This window comes from Macrotis lagotis, chromosome X (genome assembly GCF_037893015.1).
Source record: "Macrotis lagotis isolate mMagLag1 chromosome X, bilby.v1.9.chrom.fasta, whole genome shotgun sequence".
Classification (NCBI taxonomy): Eukaryota; Metazoa; Chordata; class Mammalia; order Peramelemorphia; family Peramelidae; genus Macrotis; species Macrotis lagotis.
The window spans coordinates 585,781,811-585,803,303 of NC_133666.1; the positions used below are offsets into that span (position 1 = coordinate 585,781,811).

A 21,493-nucleotide genomic window follows, 5' to 3' on the forward strand; every position below is an offset into this window, starting at 1 on the left:
TCCCCAAGGCCTGGAATACAGTACGGGATTATGCATGATTGCTTATCCCCAAGGCCTGGAATACAGTAGGAGATTATGCATGATTGCTTATCCCCAAGGCCTGGAATACAGTACAGGATTAATGCATGATTGCTTGTCCCCAAGGCCTGGAATACAGTAAGGGATTAATGCATGATTGCTTATCCCCAAGGCCTGGAATACAGTATGCGATTATGCATGATTGCTTATCCCCAAGGCCTGGAATACAGTATGGGATTAATGCACGCTTCCTTATCCCCAACGCCTGGAATACAGTAAGGGATTAATGCATGATTGCTTATCCCCAAGGCCTGGAATACAGTAGGAGATTATGCATGATTGCTTATCCCCAAGGCCTGGAATACAGTACAGGATTAATGCATGATTGCTTATCCCCAAGGCCTGGAACACAGTACGGGATTAATGCACGCTTCCTTATCCCCAAGGCCTGGAATACAGTAAGGGATTAATGCATGATTGCTTATCCCCAAGGCCTGGAATACAGTACAGGATTAATGCATGCTTCCTTATCCCCAAGGCCTGGAATACAGTAGGAGATTAATGCATGATTGTTTATCCCCAAGGCCTGGAATACAGTAGGAGATTATGCATGATTGCTTATCCCCAAGGCCTGGAATACAGTAGGAGATTATGCATGATTGCTTATCCCCAAGGCCTGGAACACAGTAGGAGATTATGCATGATTGCTTATCCCCAAGGCCTGGAATACAGTAGGAGATTATGCATGATTGCTTATCCCCAAGGCCTGGAACACAGTACGGGATTATGCATGATTGCTTATCCCCAAGGCCTGGAACACAGTACGGGATTATGCACGATTGCTTATCCCCAAGGCCTGGAATACAGTAGGAGATTAATGCATGATTGCTTATCCCCAAGGCCTGGAATACAGTAGGAGATTATGCATGATTGCTTATCCCCAAGGCCTGGAACACAGTACGGGATTAATGCATGATTGCTTATCCCCAAGGCCTGGAATACAGTAGGAGATTATGCATGATTGCTTATCCCCAAGGCCTGGAATATAGTAGGAGATTATGCATGATTGCTTATCCCCAAAGCCTGGAATACAGTAGGAGATTATGCATGATTGCTTATCCCCAAGGCCTGGAACACCGTACGGGATTATGCATGATTGCTTATCCCCAAGGCCTGGAACACAGTACGGGATTATGCATGATTGCTTATCCCCAAAGCCTGGAATACAGTACAGGATTAATGCATGATTGCTTATCCCCAAGGCCTGGAACACAGTACGGGATTAATGCATGCTTCCTTATCCCCAAGGCCTGGAATACAGTAAGGGATAAATGCATGATTGCTTATCCCCAAGGCCTGGAATACAGTACAGGATTAATGCACGCTTCCTTATCCCCAAGGCCTGGAATACAGTAGGAGATTAATGCATGATTGTTTATCCCCAAGGCCTGGAATACAGTATGCGATTATGCATGATTGCTTATCCCCAAGGCCTGGAATACAGTACGGGATTATGCATGATTGCTTATCCCCAAGGCCTGGAACACAGTACGGGATTATGCATGATTGCTTATCCCCAAGGCCTGGAATACAGTAGGAGATTATGCATGATTGCTTATCCCCAAGGCCTGGAATACAGTATGCGATTATGCATGATTGCTTATCCCCAAGGCCTGGAATACAGTAGGAGATTATGCATGATTGCTTATCCCCAAGGCCTGGAATACAGTACGGGATTATGCATGATTGCTTATCCCCAAGGCCTGGAATACAGTAGGAGATTATGCATGATTGCTTATCCCCAAGGCCTGGAACACAGTAGGAGATTATGCATGATTGCTTATCCCCAAAGCCTGGAATACAGTAGGAGATTATGCATGATTGCTTATCCCCAAGGCCTGGAACACAGTACGGGATTATGCATGATTGCTTATCCCCAAGGCCTGGAACACAGTACGGGATTATGCATGATTGCTTATCCCCAAGGCCTGGAATACAGTAGGAGATTAATGCATGATTGCTTATCCCCAAGGCCTGGAATACAGTAGGAGATTATGCATGATTGCTTATCCCCAAGGCCTGGAACACAGTACGGGATTAATGCATGATTGCTTATCCCCAAGGCCTGGAATACAGTAGGAGATTATGCATGATTGCTTATCCCCAAGGCCTGGAATACAGTAGGAGATTATGCATGATTGCTTATCCCCAAGGCCTGGAACACAGTAGGAGATTATGCATGATTGCTTATCCCCAAAGCCTGGAATACAGTAGGAGATTATGCATGATTGCTTATCCCCAAGGCCTGGAACACAGTACGGGATTATGCATGATTGCTTATCCCCAAGGCCTGGAACACAGTAGACAGTACGGGATTATGCATGATTGCTTATCCCCAAGGCCTGGAATACAGTAGGAGATTAATGCATGATTGCTTATCCCCAAGGCCTGGAATACAGTAGGAGATTATGCATGATTGCTTATCCCCAAGGCCTGGAATACAGTAGGAGATTATGCATGATTGCTTATCCCCAAGGCCTGGAATACAGTAGGAGATTATGCATGATTGCTTATCCCCAAGGCCTGGAATACAGTAGGAGATTATGCATGATTGCTTATCCCCAAGGCCTGGAATACAGTATGCGATTATGCATGATTGCTTATCCCCAAGGCCTGGAATACAGTATGCGATTATGCATGATTGCTTATCCCCAAGGCCTGGAACACAGTACGGGATTATGCATGATTGCTTATCCCCAAGGCCTGGAATACAGTAGGAGATTAATGCATGATTGCTTATCCCCAAGGCCTGGAATACAGTAGGAGATTATGCATGATTGCTTATCCCCAAGGCCTGGAACACAGTAGGAGATTATGCATGATTGCTTATCCCCAAGGCCTGGAATACAGTACGGGATTATGCATGATTGCTTATCCCCAAGGCCTGGAATACAGTAGGAGATTAATACCCGCTCCCTCATCCCAGGCTGGGCGGAGCCTGGTAACAAAAGCCGAGGGGGGGGCGCGTCCGGAAGGGGAGGTTGCCACGTGCGGGCACCACACTGTGCCCCCGGGGGGCGGGGCTCCGAGACCGCGAACGGGCCCTTCCAGCCCCGGATGTAAGTGTCTCTGAACCCGGAAGGCCTCTGCTAGCCTAAGAGCCTGAAGGCGCTAGCAAACTACCGTTCCCAGGAGTCTTAGCGTTCTCCCAAAACAATCCCGGGAAGGGGGCGGAGTCCGAGGAGTTCACAATCGGCCTGTTCCATTCTAGAAATCGAGAGGGGGAGGACGTTCGACTTCTGGGCCTCGGCAGTTGTGTGGAAAAGTCGGTTTGGGCCAATTAAAAATCAAGCCTCCGTCGTCTCATATCTATGGATCGGCGCCTCACGGTTCCGGAGCTGCAAGGGCCCGCGGCGACCGTGGAGCCCGGCCCTGAGAGGGCGCCCCCCCCGCATGTTGGTGCGGGCCGAGGCCAGGGCCGCGCGGACTGGAGCCTGGCGCAGCGCGGGCCGCGCGTGGTGGCGGTCGGGAGCAGCGCCGAGGGCGGTTGGCCAGCCGCAGCTCCCGCGCCCCCCGCAGCCCCGCAGGCCGCAGCGGCCGCCGCAGACGCCCCCGCCATGCAGCAATCCGACGTGGGCGCCCGCGAGTCCGGCAAGATCTGGCTCCGGAAGCCGTGCCCGGCGACGCGGGACGGGTAAAGGCGGCGGGGGGCGGCGAGGAGGCTGAGGGGGGCCCGCGGCCGGGCGGCAGGGGCGCGAGCTCCGGCCGGAGCCGGGGGCGGGGGGGGGGGCGGGGCGGCCCGGGGGGGCGGGGCGCTCGTTTACCCTGGGTGACCTCCGCCTCCTCGGATTGACAGCAGTTGTCTTTGGGGGGGGGGGGAAACCAGGGCCTCAGTTTCCCCTTTTGTAGCCCCCCAAAAGCAGGGGCTTGGATTGAACGGCGCCCGCGTCCCCCTGGGCCTCGGTGCCCTCCCGGGATTGAAGAGGGGGATCGGGTTGATGGCGTTCATCGGCCCTCAGCATCCTCCCTTTCCTCCGTCAAAAAGGCGGGCGGCCGGGTCTCCCTAGGTCGGACTAGAGAGCGCTGGCACCTTTTTTATTTTTCACGAATTTTTTTAATTAAAAATTTTATTTATTATGAGTTTTACAATTTCTCCTTAATCTTACCCCACCCCCACAGAAGACGCTTTGCCAGTCTTTATATTGTTTCCATGGTAGACACACTGATCCAAATTGAATGTGATGAGCGAGAAATCATGTCCTTAAGGAAGAAACATAAAGTATAAGAGATAACAAGATCAGACAATAAGATATTAGGGTTTTTCCCTAAATTAAAGGGAACAGACCTTGAACAAACTCCACGGTTCTTTATCTGGATACAGATGCACCTTCTTAAAATTTTTTTATTTGTTTTTTTCAACACGCAACAACAGTTTGCATTTATTTGACCTTGGTTTTGAGTTTTACATTTTTCTCTCTGCCTCCTCTCCCTTCCCTTCCCCTTTCCCCTGACAGAACGCTATCCTAAACATTGATTCATTCTAATCTTTTCGTGGAAGAAGAGAATCCAATCCAAATGGAAGGGCAAAAAAAAATTAGAAAAAAGAAGTAATACATAAGACAACTTTTAAAAATTGAAGGTGGTAAGCTTTGGTCTGCATTTAAATTCCACATTTTCCTCTCTGGATATAGTTGGCATTCTCCATCACAAGTCTTTTAGAATTGTCTTTGATTATTGTACTGCTGGAATGAACAAGTCCGTTGATAGTGAGTTGGTGTTGCTGTTAGCGGGTATTGATTCTTCCACTTGTGCACATTCCACTTCATGCAGCTACTTCAAGGCTTTTCTGAAATCTTGTTCCTCAAGATATCTTAATAAAACAAAAGTGTTCCATCACATTCACATACCAAAATTTGTTCAGCCATTCCCCAAATGATGGGCATTTCTTCAATTTCAAATTCTTTAAAGCAGCTCTACTTTCCATGGATAAACCATTGGCTTATATGCTGTCACATTTTACACACCTGTACCCATTTCACCCTAATCATAGTATAGGGTGTGAGATGTTGATCTATGCCTAGTTTCTGCCAGTTTTTCCAGCAGTTTTTATGGAAGAGTGATTCTTAACCCAGAAGCTGGAATCTTTGGGTTTAGCAAACAGCAGGTTACTTTATTTATTTACTGATTTCTTTTGCTCATCAGTTTCACTAATCCACTACTCTATAATATATTCTTTGGACAAGAACCAACCAGATCTAGTATGAGTAGACCTTTTTCCTTTGCATTTTTTGTCATTAATTGCCTTGATATTCTTGACCTTTTGTTCCTCCATATGATTTGTTCCTCCATATGAATTTAGTTACTATTTTTCCAAGTTCAAAAAAGTTATCTTTTGGAAGTTTGATTGGACAAGAATCAACCAGATCTAGTGTGAGTAGACCTTCTTCCATTGCATTTTTTTTCATTAATTGCCTTTATATTCTTGACCTTTTGTTCCTCCATATGAATTTAGTTACTATTTTTCCTAGCTCAAAAAAGTTATTTTGTGGAACTTTGATTGGTATGGCCCTGAATAAGTTATTTAATTTAGATAGAATTGTCATTTTTATATTAGCTTGGCCTACCCATGAGCAATTGACATTTGTCCAATTGTTTAGATCTATTTTATTTGTGTGAATAGTGTGTTATAGTTGTTTTCATATAATTTCTGAGTCTTCCTTGGCAGATGGACTTCCAAGTATTTTATGTTGTTTACTGTTACTTTGAATGGAATTTCTCTTTCTATCTATTGCTGCTGTTTGATTTCCTTCTTTATGATGGATTAGATAGCATCTGCAGTTCCTTCCAGTTCTAAGTTTAGGACCCTTAGTTTTATTTTAAAAATGGGGAAATTAATAGGTTTGAGTCAAGAATTGAACCCAGGTCCTCCAGCTAGCCCAATTTTCTTTTTAGGGAAACATCTCTTTTTCCAGTTCTGGTTTAGCTTTCCCAGGTTGGTGAACATTATTTCTTCCTCCTGTTGCATAAACACATGCATGCACACTCTTGTATGTTAATCTGTAAATATTTATTAAGGGGCAACTGTGATGGGAAGGAGGTTGTCTTCCTAACCATGTTTCTTCTATTCTATCTGTCCTTCAAAGTAGAGTTCCACATCCTCCTCTCTTGTGTCTTTGAGTAATGATGTGAGAGAAGAAAGAGTTATGAGCTAGTGACCCCAAGAGCAGACCCAGAAGAATGGAACTTAGAAATAGTCTTAGGAAGGTTGGGAACATAATTGTCCATTTTTGTATCCCCCCCCCCAAAAAAAACCTCCCCTCTTCGACATAGTAGCTGGCTATATAAGCATTTGTTCAGTGAATGGACAATTGTTGTTTAGTCCTGTCCAATTCTTCCTTGACCCTGTTCGGGATATTTTCTTGGCAAAGATACTGGAGTGGTTGGCCATTACCTTCTCCAGCTCATTTCAGATGAAAAAACTGAGGCAAAGTGACTTTCTCTGGGGCATATAATTTCTAATTTAAATGTCTGAGGCCATATTTGAACTCGAGGCGTCTTCCAGACTCCAGACCTGGCACTCTTAACTGAGTGTCAACTTAACTGCCCCAAATGGACAATTGACCATAGGGTTGGAAGTGGAAAAAAATAATAGTAATAATTGTAGGTATGACCAGGTGGCACAATGGACGGAGCACCAGCCTTGAAGCCATGAACATCCGAACTCACATCCAGCCCCGTACACCCAACAATCACCCAGCCGTGTGATATGCAAGCCACCCCAACCCCATTGCCCTGCAAAAACCAAAAAAAGAAAAAAAAAGACCCAAAATAAAATAAAATAGTAATAATAGTAGGGGTGGCTGGGTGGCAGACAGAGCATTGGCCCTTGAGCCAGGAGCACCTGGGTCCGATTCTGGCCTCAGACACCCAACGATCACCCTGCTATGTGGCCCCAGGCAGGCCACCCGACCCCATTTGCTCTCCACGCCCCCCAAAATAATAATAATTAAAAAATGTGCTTGAGTCTTTGTTCCAACACCAACAACTCTGTCACGGGTCAATCACATTTTTTATGATAAGGCCATCACAAAAGTTACTTCCATATTTTTCCACTGTTGCCATTGCTGATTGCAACTCCCTCCTTTCCTATTTCTCCACTACCATGTGCTATATTTTCTCTCTCCTTTCACTCTGACTCTGCTGTAGGGTCACTGAGTGGCACAGCAGACAGATCCCTGGTCCTGGGGCCAAGAGGCCCTGAGCCCCCATACCACCCCTTAGGCCCAGAATCTACCTGGCCCTGTGGTCCTGGACAGGCCATCCAATCCCAGCCCCTTGCAAGAAGTAAAAAGGAAAATGTGTTCTATCTGACCACTCTCCCCCCGTGGTCCATCTTCTCCTCCTTTATTCACATCCCCACCTCTTCCCCTGCCCCCCCTTCTTACTCCAGATGTCTATACCCCATTGAGTATATATGCTGTTTCCTCTCCTAGCCACCTCTGATGAGAACAAAGGTTCCCTCATTCCCCTTTGTCTTCCCCTCTTCCATATCATTGCAGTAGCTCATTGTAATAAAGAAAAAATCTTATTATATGACATATCTTGGCCTATTCCCCCCCTCTCCTTTTTCTTTCTCCCATTACATTTCCCTTTTTTTCTATTGACTCCATTTTTACACCATATTTTATCTTCAAATTCAGCTTCCTCCTGTGCTTCATCTATAAAAGCTCCCTCTACCTGCTCTATTAACTGAGAAGGTTCATATGAGTATTATCAGTGTCACTTTTCTATGCAGGAATACATGCAGTTCATCCTCATTAAGTCCCTCATATTTCCCCCCTCTCCTCCAATCTCTATGCTTCATCTGAGTCCTATATCTGAAGATCAAACCTTCTGTTAAGCTCTGGCCATTCCAACAGGAACATTTGAAATTCCCCTGGTTCATTGAAAGTCCATCTTTTTCCCTGGAAGAGGACATTCAGTTTTGCTGGGTAGTTGATTCTTGGTTGCATTCCAACCTCTTTTGCCTTCTGGTATATTCTATTCCAAGCCCTACAACATAGTTGCTGCTAAGTCCTGTGTGATTCTGACTGCAGCTCCACGATATTTGAACTGTGTCTTTCTGGCTGCTTGTAATATTTTCTCTTTGACTTGGGAATTCTGGAACTTGGCTATAATATTCCTAGTGGTTGGTTTTTTGGGATCTCTTTCTCACGGGTATTGGTGGATTCTCTCCATTTCTATTTTGCCCTCTGCTTCTAGGATATCAGGGCAATTTTCCTGTAGTAATTCTTTGAAAATGATGTCAAAGCTCTTTTCCTGATCATGACTTTAAGGTATTCCAATAATTTTTAAATTATCTTTCCTAAATCTATTTTCTATATCAGTTGTTTTTTCAATGAGATGTTTCACATTTTCTTCTAATTTTTCATTTTTTTGGTTTTGAAGTATTGAGTCCTGATTTCTTGTAAATTCATCAGTCTCCCTGAGTTCTATTCTTTGTCTGAAGGATTTGTTTTCCTCAGAGAGCTTTCTTATCTCTTTTTTCCATCTGGCCAATTCTGCTTTTAAAAGCATTCTTCTCCTCAATAACTTTTTGAACTGTTTTATCCATTTGACCTAAGCTGGTTTTTAGCATGCTATTTTCTTCAATGTTTTCTGGATTTCCTTGACTAGGCTGCTGACTTCATTTTCATGTTTTTCTGGCATCTTTCTCCTTTTCCCAGTTTTTCTTCTAACTCCCTCATTTGATTTTCAAAGTCTTTTTTGAGCTCTGTCATAGCCTGAGCCCAATTTCTGTTTTTCTTGGTGTCTTTAGATGCAGGAGCTTGTGCTTCCTCATCTTCAGACTGAATGTTTTGATCCTTCTTGGGTTCACATGCAAAATATTTCTCAATGGTGTTCCTCTTTTTTTCTCTGCTTGCTCATTTTCCCAGCTTAAGCCTGTTTTTGGGGTGCTTCCTGAGCTTTTGGGACACTCCCACAAAAGGATCTCAGTGTGTGAGGCTCTGTCCTCCCTCCTGGTCTGTGAATGACCATATGCGCCCTGCTCTGCCATGGGGCTGAGGTGGGGGGGGTATAGACTGAGATCAGGATCTGAATGTGGTCAGAGCCCCAGCATCCTGTTACAGGGGCAGGGTTCGGCAGTCTCTCTTCACTCCCCTCCCTAGGTTCAATGGGATAATGCCCTGGGGCCTGCTGCTTACCAGCTCTGCCTGCTTCTGGTTCTTGGATCTGGGTTGCCTTGGCCATGCTGCTGGCTGTGTGCCCTGAGGGCTGGGCTTCACAGGCTCCCTCTGGCAGAGGTCCCCCAGCTGTTGCCCCAATTTGTGCCCAGTGCTCCACAGGACGTAGGTCAGGAAACTCACCTGCTTTGAGCTGTGGCTCCCAGTGCCCTGGGACTGCCTCCGGGAGGCTGAAGTTCTTTTGCTCTGGCGGGCCATCCCTCCAACCCTGGGGAGCAGAGCCTTTCTGCCCTTTTACAGGTTACCTTGAGTAGGAGAACTGCCTCACTGGGTCCCTCTGTGGGTTCTGTCTCTCGAAAATTTAGTTAAGAGTCCTTAGTTTCAAAGATTTATGAGAGAGCACCTAAGACACCTATTGTCACCCTAGGTAATCTCTTAAGATTGCTTCTTTTCACAATAAGTTTTTGAACTCTTTATCACCTTGGAGTACTACTTGATCTCCTGCTGCCTGTCCATTGAATATTGCTGAGAAGATTCCATCAGTAGAATAAGGGGTGAAATTAAATTTCTTACTGAACAGAAAACAAATATAAACCAATGAAACTGACCAGCAGAAGTGTTGCTGATGTTCCCAGGTGCTTTCATTGATAGCACTTAAAATTTAAGTAAAGCAATACTAATATAGAACTCTTCAGATTATATAGAGAGTATAATACAAACACTTTCTGTAACTAAGGAACTTACTTGTTTGAGAAGAGAGGAATTTACCCAAATTTATTCCATTCCTAAAAATAATCTTTGATTAGAATGAAGCTGCCTTCTGAGGAGCAAAATATGCTATTCATAAAATTTTACAAATTGTAGTTATATCTTGACAGTCTCTAATGAGATTAATATAAAAATGGAAAGCCTTCAGTGATCAGCTGTGGAAAAGTATTTAAGTAAAGGGCATGTAAATTGATGACTTTTCTTTGGAAAAACTACTGCTGAAGTTCAAAATGATATTCTCTTGGTTCATGGCAGTGAACAATTGGTTATTGGTTTCCATTATGGATTTTGTGGGTGAAAAAACGTATTACCTTGATTTAGAACAGTACTGATGAACCTTTTGGTTGTCCTGGACCCCTTTTGCAGTATGGATATACCTGTGAACCACTTCTCAGTATAAGTTTTTAAATGCATAAAATAAAATTCAAGGTTAAAAAGAAAACCATTTCTTTTCATTTGTTTATTTATTGCAAGTCAATGGGGTTAAGTGGCTTGCCCAAGGCCACATGGTTAGGTAATTATTAAATGTCTTAGGACGTATTTGAACTCAGGTACTCCTGATTCCAGGGCCGGTGCTCTATCCATTGCACCACCCAGTCGCGCGCCCCCCCCCCCCCATTTATTTCTTAATGTTGATTCTGATGTTGTGAGGAATGTAGGTTATTTGGCTTCCACAAAATGTAAGAGGAGATCCTTTAAATTATATACATTATATATACAAAGATTGGGATCTGCCTATGACTGTTGAGCCTAAGTGCAACTAATGTCAGTGTAAGACAAAAGAATTGATTCCAACCTGATTGGACCTGAGATTGGATTAGACCTGCTCCATCTGGTCCTGAATTCACCTAGGGTTCTTGTCCTTTGTAAGTATTTTTTGCTCAATGAAGTTCATGCATATTACTGTTCACTACCCTATGCTCTTTAGTTTAATGACCAGGACAGGGAAAAGAGTGGTAGTATTGGGGTGGTGTGTGTGTGTATTGATTAGATTGTAACCCTAGCCAGTGACAGGCAGGAAGGGGAAGAGCAGGTCTTTCAAATTGCATATAAGACTGGCCATTGTCAGAATTCATTGTCATTTTCCACTAGGGAAATTGGTCCTTTTCTGCAGAAAAGTTATTAATAAAAAGCTATTTTAATCATTCTGGACTAAGTATTAATAATTAAAAGCCATTAATAACATAGTATGTCACATAACTGAAGGCAGCCCAAAGATGTACAATTCCTTATTTTTGAGTAAGCTGTCTGTTCATTTGAAGAAGGCACACAGCTTAGCCTTTTAAATAGTTAACTCCCTCATCCTGAATATGAAATTGTGCCTTCACTTAAAAGAATTAATATACCTCATTCCTCCTAAGATCTTAATTTAACTATTTCTGTAGTCCCCAAGACTGTTTAACCAGGCAAGCCAAAATCATATTGGTGATCGTGAAATGCCCAGAGGCAATGCTTATTCATTCCTCCAGCAAACATTTAAAGGATTTAGAGGATTATATACTAGTGTAGAAGAGAACATTTTGTGAAAAAAAGTTATATTAAGTTTGAGATAAATGTCACTACTAATAGAGGATCAAGAAAGGTATCATGAAAGGGGTGACCTTTGGGCCATAAAAACTTGGGGTAGGGGGTAGCTAGGTGGTGTATTGGATAAAGCACCTGCCCTGGAGTCAGGAGTAACTGGGTTCACATCCGGTCTCAGGCACTTAATAATTACCTAGCCGTGTGGCCTTGGGCAAGCCACTTAACCCCATTTGCCTTGCAAAAAAAAAAAACTGGGGTAGGAGTGGATAGAGCACCAGCCCTGGAGTCAGGAGTACCTGAGTTCAAATCTGGCCTCAGATACTTAATTACCTAGCTGTGTGGCCTTGGGCAAGCCACTTAACCCCATTGCCTAGCAAAAACCAAAAAAACAAAACAAAACACCAAACTGGTGTAGGAATTCATTAGGCAAAGAATGGTAGGAAGATAGTTCATCCTTAGAAAACCCCATATGAACCAAGACATGGAGAGTAGGATAGTTTGTCTGGACACTATGAAATGGGACTAGAAAGGTAAGATTATGGACACTTTTGAATTCTAGGCGAAGGAGTTTGACCAATAGGGAGTCTTAAAGATTTTTCAACTGAGTGATGTGCAGAAGGAAAATTATTCTGGCAGTACTATGGGAAAGTTGCAAAAAGGGGAAGTGGAAATAGTTTTAGGATATCACAATAGGTCAGGTAGATAGTAATGAACAATGGGGAAAGCTGATTCATTTAAAAGGCCCAAATGTAAAATCTTTATATTTGAGTTTTTTAAAGTCAACTTCATAAGCAGAAGACTTAGGAAAAAAATTAAATTTGAAAAAGATCCAGGGTTTTTTAGTGGATCACAAGCTCAATAGGCATTAATGGTGTGATAAGATAGCCAAGAAAAGTATAGCATCCAGGACTATGGGGTGTCCTTCTCTCTCCTGCTGTTAGACAGCGTCACTACTTTTTTAAAAAGAAATTTTAAATTTTAAATTTTTTTCTTTTTGCATCATTACTTGGCAGACTGGGAGCCCATCCAGAGAAAGGTGACAAGGATAGTGAAGGATCTCAAGATCATGCTATATCAAGGTCAGGTGAAAGAACTGGGTGTGTTTTGTTTAAAGAAGAGAAGACTGAGTAGGGCTATGATAGCACGTCTAAAACAAAACTCATTTCACCCTTTCTAAACCCTCCTGTTACTCTACTGATTACCTGGGTTGGTACCTCAGGATGATCTTTTGACTCCACATTCTTATTTAACTCTTGAAGCATAATATTGGCTGCCCTACTTTCCCAGCTACTTTCCACCAAAATTACTTTATATTTATCTTAAATATATTTTTATATATGTACTGAACATCTTGTTTCCCCCAATAGTATATTGTTCTGTAACTTCCAAGACTATTAAATGTTTGGTGCATTTTTTTTAATTCCCAGTTTTTAGCACTGTGCCTGGGATTAGTTCTTGATAAATGCTTATTAATTTACTGATTCAAAATTACTTTATATCCATATTTGTCTACAAGCTTCTTTTCTGAATTTAGCAGTGCCACGTCTTGGCAGACTAAAAATTGGTAGACATTAACAGACATAATCATTTTCTGTTCAAGAAAGTTTTTAAATGAAGCCATGTATCTCAATTATGTATAGTTTGGGGTTTCATGTTAAAAGTATATAATTTCAATTCTAATATTCAATTAATTCTGATACTTTTCTATTTTTGTCTTTTTCTGAACTTCTGCTCTGTTCCCTGTATTTTATCAGTGCTTTGTTAATGCTCTTTTTTAACATCACTATTACTATTTTCCCCACCCTAACCTTCCAACCCCCCCAAAACCCTCCCTTGTGATAAGTATAATCAGACAAAACAGATCTATGCTGTGTCAGATGTCAGAAAATGTTTATCATATTCTTTTTCCCCTAGTCTATTTACCCCTCTGTCAAGAGGTAAAAAGTATGATTCCTCATCTTTCAAAGTTGTTTTCCTCTCTGCACCAGTTTACATTAGTCTTCCCAAGTTTTGAATGAAATAATATTCCATTTCTTTCACATATCATCATTTGCTTAGCCATTCCCTAACTGAAGTATATCCCCTTTCTTTGTTATGATAAAAAGCACTACCATGGATTTTTTTTTTTCAACATTAGGCCTTTCTTTGATCTCTTGGGGTTGAAGCTCAATAGTGGCATTACAAAGTCAAAGGCATAATTTAGTGATTTTTGGAGTAGAGTACCAAATTGTTTTCCAGAATTGTTGAGTCACCGCATAGCTCTACCATGAGTTCATGAATATATATGCCTGTCCTTCCATAACTCCTCAACAATTGTCATTTTCTTTTATTTTTTAGTCTGCTAAAAACAAAACTGCTTTAATTTGCATTCTTCTTTCTTTCTTTAGAATTTTACAATTTTTCCCCATTCTCCTTTCCCTCCCCCCAGCCCCCCATGGAAGGAAGTCTGATAGTCTTTACATTGTTTCCATGCTATATATACATTGATCAAAATTGAGTGTATTGAGAAAGAAATCATATCCTTAAGGAAAAAAATAAAGTATAAGAGATAGCAAAATTATATAACTTTTTTTTTAAAATTAAAGGTAATAGTCTTTGGTCGTTTAAGCGCCACAATTCTTTCTTTGGATACAAGTGGTATTCTCCATCGCAGATTCCCTAAAATTTTCCCTGATTGCTGCACTGATAGATTGAGCAAGTCCATTAAGATTGATCGTCAATCCCATGTTGCTGTTATGGTGCATAATGTTCTGGTTCTGGTTCTGCTCATCTTGGTCAGCATCAGTTCAATTTGCATTCTTCTTATTAGTTATAATTATTGATAACTTACAGTTCTTTTGAGAAGTACCTGTTCATATTTGATCATTTATTCTTTGGAGAATGGATATTTTCTACTTAGATTTCTTAACTTCTTTCTCAGGGCTGTTTCCTGCTTCAAGGCTCTGAGCTCAAAACTAGTTACACCACTTACTATTTCAGTGAACTCAGGCAAATCATACAACTCCTGAGCCTAAGTTTTCTTATCTGCAAATGAGGCTGGCCTACCTGATATCTTTTTTATTTTTGTTATTTTTTTGTTTTTTTTTGCAAGGCAATGGGGTTAAGTAACTTACCCAGGGTCACACAACTAGGAAGTATCAAGCATCAGAGACTGAATTTAAGTACAAGTCCACCTTCCTCCAGGGCTGGTGCTTTATCCACTACCACTGAAACTGTCCTTGCCTACGTGTTATCTGAGGAACCTTCCAACTCCTATATCTGTGATCTGGTTTCCGATCCATATTTGACCTCAGATTTACTTGGCTGTGTATATACTTCATTCCCCACCCTCACCTTCATCCTTTGCTTTGGTGTTTGAAAAATTGTTGGATCGAATGATACACTGCATGTTGGAAACAGGAATGGAAAAGTTGGAACATGACCCTTTCCCATTGATCAGGATTTTCAGTTTAGGGATGGCAGAAGGTCAGAGGCAAGACAGTCTCTGGCTACATGGACACATTCTTTGCCACTTGATAACTACTTGATAAGCTCTTCAAGAGCTGTGGGACGGATACCTTTGTTCAAAATGTGGCTTCCTGGCTCTAACTGCTTGTTTCCCTAGTATTTCTCCAGTCTGCTTTTTTCCTTGAAGTTGTTTGGCTGTAGCATCAGTCTGTACCTCTTCCCAAATCTATTGACATCTCCATTCCATCTCATTGGTTTGAGGAAGTGCTTCACCTGATAAACTGCAGACCACCCTCTGGTTCTTTTCATATTTTTTGGCTACCAGTATGGCCCATCAGCTCTGTCTGTTACTCTTAGGGTAAGCTTCATGGCCTGGCTGATTCATTGTCCATCAGAATTGGTACCATGCTGTTGCCTTCTTACATTCACAATGAAGTTCCCTGTTAACTCTTTGGGTTTCCTGAAACTTTTTACATGGTATTTCATGATTCAAAGCCAATTTCTAGTATCACAGAGAGAATATTGGGGATTTTTTTCCTTTCTTTTTTTTAAACTGTCTTGGCATATTTATCATTTTTACTGTCATTTAGTATATATAGACTTTGTAAAGGGGTTTATCATTTTTGTCATCATAATCCAATGTGATCATAGGTAGCAGAGTGGCTCAGTGGATAGAATGCTGAACTTGGAGTCAGAAAGACCTGACTTCAAATCCAGCCTCAGACATTTATTAGTTGTGACTGTAAGTCACGTCACCTCTATTTGCCTCAGTTTCCTGTCTGTAAATTGATGATCATTATAGCACCTGCCTCCAAAGGTTTTTGTGAGAATGAAATGAGATTGTAATGGTAAAATAGCTGGCACATTGTGGGCGCTCTATAAATGTTGGTTATTATTATTATCATCAGTTCTGAGCTTTCTCATTGTTCATCTGGAGCAATATCACCTATTTCTTGAGCACCTGCTCCACAGAAGGGCAATGTAATGGACTTGTATATGCACTTTTTCTGTAGCTAGCGATAGTCAGCCTGACCCAACACCATCCCAAGCAGTACTCTTTGTCTAATTGTTGTGAAAACACATTTTCCTCCTGAGGTGTGATTGTGCCATCTGGGTATCATAGCCTTCTCCCCCCACCCCCTAGAATATAAAAAGTCGCTTTCTCATTTTAATACAGAATCTCAGAAAGTGGATTACACATGCAAAAGGAGGTGAATAGATTGCTTTGCTGTACCTAGAACCCAGAGTTTGTTCCTGACATCTACAATAGCTCTGAGTTTTCCACAGTCCCTTTGAAATTAACTATCTTATGTAGTAGGTGCTAATAGCAGGAATTGTATAGAGTGCTTACTCTTTTTTTTTTTAAGGTTGCAAGGCAATGGGGTTAAAGTGGCTTGCCCAAGGCCACACAGCTAGGTAATTATTAAGTGTCTGAGACTGGATTTGAACCCAGGTACTCCTGACTCTAGGGCCAGTGCTTTACCCACTGCGCCACCTAGACGCCCCTAAATGTCTGAGGCCAGATTTGAACTCAGGTGCTCCTGACGCCAAGGTCAGTGCTTTATCCACTGGGCCACCTAGCTGTCCCTGAGTGCTTACTCTTAATATAACCATCAAAAACAGATTTTTGATTAATTTATTTGCCATCCCAGGACCTTTGGCTTCAAGTTGTTTTTCTTCTCTTGGGAATCAATATTTATATGAATTTTGCTATTCCTCAAAGTGATCCTGAAAAACCTGATGTTTTTTGCTCTAACTGGATTTAATGTGCATTAGTGAAAAGATGATTTAGAAAGTTGTATGAAAAAACCCAATATAAGTTTCCAAAGCACTTTTCTCACTCTAAGGCTGAGATAAAAACTAACCCCATTTTTCAGATGAGGAAACTGGAGTTTAGAGAAGTTAAATGAACTTAGCTATGGTCATGCACAATAAGTGTCTAAGGCTGTAATCATTTCCAGACTTCCCGATTCCAAGTCCAGAATGCTTTCCTCTATGGCATATTTGCTACATCTCTAAATGGGAAGAGTATTGGATATGAAATCAAGAGAAGCTTAGACTTAACTTTTCTTCTTATATTTAATGTGTGTGACTCAGGGCTAATCTTTCTGAGTCTTCATTTCCTCAATGGAAAATGAGAGTTGATATCAACCACACTGATGGTTGTTAGGATCCAGCACTGTAATGAAAACCTTAAAGCTCTATAGAAATGTTAACTCCCCGGAGCTACTAGGTGGCAGTAGATAGAGCACTGGCCCCTGAAGCAGGAGTTCAAATTAGCCCTCCCCCTTAGACATTTAATAATTACCTAGCTGTGTGGCCTTGGGCAAGCCACTTAACCCTATTGCCTTACAAAAAAAAAAGAAAGAAATGTTAACTGTTATCATTAGATTTTCACCTATGATTTCCTAAGATTATAAGTGTAGAATTAAATGGGACTTTAGAGGCCAATCTAGTCTTATGAGGAAACTGAGAATCAGAAAGGTTAAGTGACCTGCCTAATAGTCAGTTAGAATTTGAACCCTGTTCCTTTCACAGTTAAAACCATTGTTCTTATGCCCAAAGGGCAACAAAAATGTACATACCCTTTGACCCAGCAATACCACTACTGGGTCTATACCCTGAAGAGATGAGGAAAAAGGGTAAAAACATTACTTGTACAAAAATATTTATAGCAGCCCTGTTTGTGGTGGCAAAGAATTGGAAATCCAATAAATGTCCTTCAATTGGGGAATGGCTTAGCAAACTGTGGTATATGTACATCATGGAACACTATTGTTCTATTAGAAACCAGGAGGGACGGGATTTCAGGGAAACCTGGAAGGATTTGCATGAACTGATGCTGAGTGAGATGAGCAGAACCAGAAAAACGCTGTACACCCTAACAGCAACATGGGAGTGATGTTCAACCTTGAAGGACTTGCTCATTCCATCAGTGCAACAGTTGGGAACAATTTTGGGTTGTCTGCAAAGGAGAGTGCCATCTGTATCCAGATAAGGAGCTGTGGGGTTTGAACAAAGTACAAGGACTATTCCCTTTAATTTAGAAAAAAAAACATAGCTTATTGTCTGATCTTGTTACCTCTTAGACTTCTCTTTAAGGATATGATTTCTCTCTCATCACACACAATTTGGATCAAGGTACAACATGGAAACAAAGTAAAGACTGACAGAGTGCATTCTGTGGGGGGGAGGGGGGAGGGAAGCAAGATTGGGGGGGAAATGTAAAACTCAAATAATATCTTTAATAAAACAAATTTAAATTAAAAAAAACATTGTTCTTTTAAACGTCTCTTTGCCTCTCTGTAGCCCTTCCCTAAGACCGATGGGGTTTTTTCGTTTAGCATTTTCAAGGATGAAGATCTCTTTTAACATAGCTATTATAAGATAATAGTAATTATGCTGATAATATCTGAGAAAATGGATGGTAAGAGAAAAAAACCTTACCTTGAGGTCAGTAATAGTTTCAAATGAATTGTGTGAAAAATAGCAAATACATGTGAGACACTAATTCAGACTGGAGAAGACTGAATCACACTGCTCGTTTTTTTTGGCACTAAATAAGGAACAAAAAGACAACTCTTTGCATTGTAGAATTTATGAATTCCTTACTGTCAGGCAGCACAGAACAGTTCTCAGGCCACAGGTTGGAACCAGTATGGTCAGTGCTGAGTCAGCCATTAAATTGTTCCCCTCATGCAGGCTTTTGAACGGATCTTTTGCAGTCCAGAGTTGTTGGAAATTTTAGTAAATAGTGTTTGTTATTCTTGACACAGGAGTAACCTTAGAAAAATATTTTTTAGATATTTGAAGGGTATAATAATATTTGACCTGTCATTGTTTACACTTAGATATTTCTAACCAGTTTATAATGAGAATGAGATAGTTAAATATCAGCTTGACTTTAAAAAATTTAAATAAAAATATGTTAATGATGAGTTTTAAGGGCCTTAAATGATATATCAGTGTCATATTTGATAGGGTAGCTATTAAGAGAAGTCTTTCATAGCTACTATACCTTACAGAATTTAATAACATATCTGTGGAACCTCATTTACCCATCTGAATTTCCATTTAACTGGTGGTTTTCATTCACTGATAATTTTTAATTAGAATCTAGACTTTTCATAAGTTGGTTATTTCTACCAAGTATCAGTATATGTAACTCAGCACTTTTCTCACTCTAAGTTTGAAATAAACAGTGCAAAATTATCCCCATTTTTCAGATGAGGAAACTGGTGTTTAGAGAAGTTAAATGACCTTGCCTATGGTCATGCACAATAAATATGCATTGGTTCCTTCTTTAACAGTGATTGATTGAATGCATGATTGGATAGGGAGCAGGTTTGGAGTCAGGAAGATCTGGGTTCAGGTTTGATCTTGAACTATCCTGGCTTATGACCCTGTGCTACCTCCTCATTGCCCTGGACAAGTTGCAGAAGAGGTCCTGACCTCCACTGATAATGGTAGTGTCTTAGACCTTCCCAAATCAGCAAAACCACAGCTCCAGACAAACACTTCACTTCCCCCAAGTAAACAATCCCTAACCTTATGTTTTTTCTCAGAAATTATTTTAAATTGTTTCTTGAGGTGTAGGGGAATATTGCATTTATTTTGAAAATACCATTTCTCTAGCACTAAAAAAGTGTACTGAAGTCATATTTTTTAATGTCCAGCAATTACTGACATGTACTTTAATTAAAGTTGTTTTTCTTTCAAAACAGACTCATAGTGAATATTGTTCACACTGCTGCAGAATATCAGCCAAAGTCCTTGAGGTTTTTGAACGTGGCTTTTGATTCTACAGGAGATGCCTTCATTGCTGGAGACCACCAAGGAAATATCTATGTTTTTGACCTGAGTGGAAACAGGTAAAGATTCTTCACTTGGCAGCATCAGCTACAAAGAGGTTGGGCATGGTGAGACATACCTGTCATCCTTGCTAAGGGGTAGGTTGCTGAGCTAAGGAGTTCTGAGCTCTTCAGTAAGTTAGGGCAGGGATCCACCAGCCTGCCTAAAGAGGGGCTAACTGTCCAGGTCAGAAACAGCAGGTCAAAACTTTCCTTATGATTAGTGGGTAGGTTCAGGCCTGGAAGTGATCACTATACTTGCAGACTGGGTAAGATAGGGAGACACCTGGGCTATAAAAAATATTCCAACGGGTAATCAACTTCATACTCTAGAGCAGAGATGTCAAAGTGTAGACTGTGATTTCAACCCAGATTAAAATGAAATTGGGGAATATTTAACAAAGTAAATTAAAATACCATAGAACAGAGACAGTGTTAATGTGTGGTTTTTTAAGTATGTGAACTATAGGGGATTTTTATGGTTGATTTTTGTGGCCCTGTTTCTATTTGAGTTTGATACCTTGTAGGATTCAAATATGATTAGGACATGATACCTGCCTGTGCTAAAGAAATTAATGATTGACTTGGAGGAGTTTCTACCTATAACTTAGTTTTCTTTTTAATTTGTGAGTTCTTTCTCTTCATTACCAGTTTCTCATTTACTGTCTGGTGGTTAAGATTAGATTAATTTAGTAAGAGAGTTAATTATCTCAGTGGACCAATGTATCTCAGTGGACCAGTTTTATTCATTATTTACTGTGCATCAGATCCAGGGACATGAGAGAATGAATCTTCTTTCACATAAGGCTGATTTATCTGGTACTTTATCTATTTTAAAAAAGCACTTGTTATATGAAGAAACAAAAAGTCAAGAATATCAAGGGATTTAATGGAAAAAGTGCAAAAGAAGGTGACTTAGCCTTCCCATATCTAAAATTATATTATAAAGCATCAGTCATCAAAACTGGTATTGGCTAAGAAGTAGAATAGTGGATCGATGGAATAGATTAGGTGCGAAAGAGACAGCAGGAAACAATTATAGTAATCTGCTGTTTGATAAACCCAAAGAGTCCAGCCTCTGGGATAAGAACTCTCTCTCTTTGATAAAAACTTTTGGGAAAATTGGAAGTTGGTATGGCAGAAACTTGGATTAGACCAACATCTCACACCCTATACCAAGATAAGATCAAAATGAGTACATGATTTAGATATAAAAGACAATATTATAAGCACACTAGGAAAAACAAGGAATAGTTTACCTGACAGATCTATGGAAAGGGAAGCAGTTTATGACCAAGGAAGAAATGGAGAACATCATAAAAAACAAACTGGATAATTTTGATAATATTAAATTTAAAAGCTTTTGCACAAACAAAACCACTCTAACCAAGATTAAAAGAAGTGTAGTAAATTGGGAAACAATTTTTACAATAGTATTTCTGATACTTGTTTCTAAAATATATAGAGAACAGAATCAAATTTACAAAAACTAAAAGCCATTCCTCAATTGCCAAATGGTCAAAGGATATGCAAAGTCAATTTACAGATGAGGAAATCAAAGCTATCTATAGTCATATGAAAAATTGCTCCAAATCATTACTGATTAGAGAAATGTAAATTAAAGCATCTCTGAGATAACACCTCACACCTCTCAGATTGGCCAATGCAACCAGAAAAGATAATGAGCAATGTTGGAAGGGA

General features: G+C 40.8%; 1 protein-coding gene across 3 annotated transcripts in view; it reads left to right on the forward strand.

The window, feature by feature from the left end:
* Positions 1-3,533: 3,533 nt before the first annotated feature.
* TBC1D31 (TBC1 domain family member 31) overlaps positions 3,534-21,493 on the forward strand; it is a 68,132-nt gene continuing 50,172 nt past the window's right edge. For all 3 annotated transcript variants that reach the window (XM_074201565.1, XM_074201567.1, XM_074201566.1), the window contains exons 1-2: positions 3,534-3,712; positions 19,667-19,813. In XM_074201565.1, coding sequence (XP_074057666.1) covers positions 3,636-3,712; positions 19,667-19,813 — 224 coding nt within the window. In that variant the 5' untranslated portion in view covers positions 3,534-3,635. The remainder of the gene's footprint in view (positions 3,713-19,666; positions 19,814-21,493) is intronic.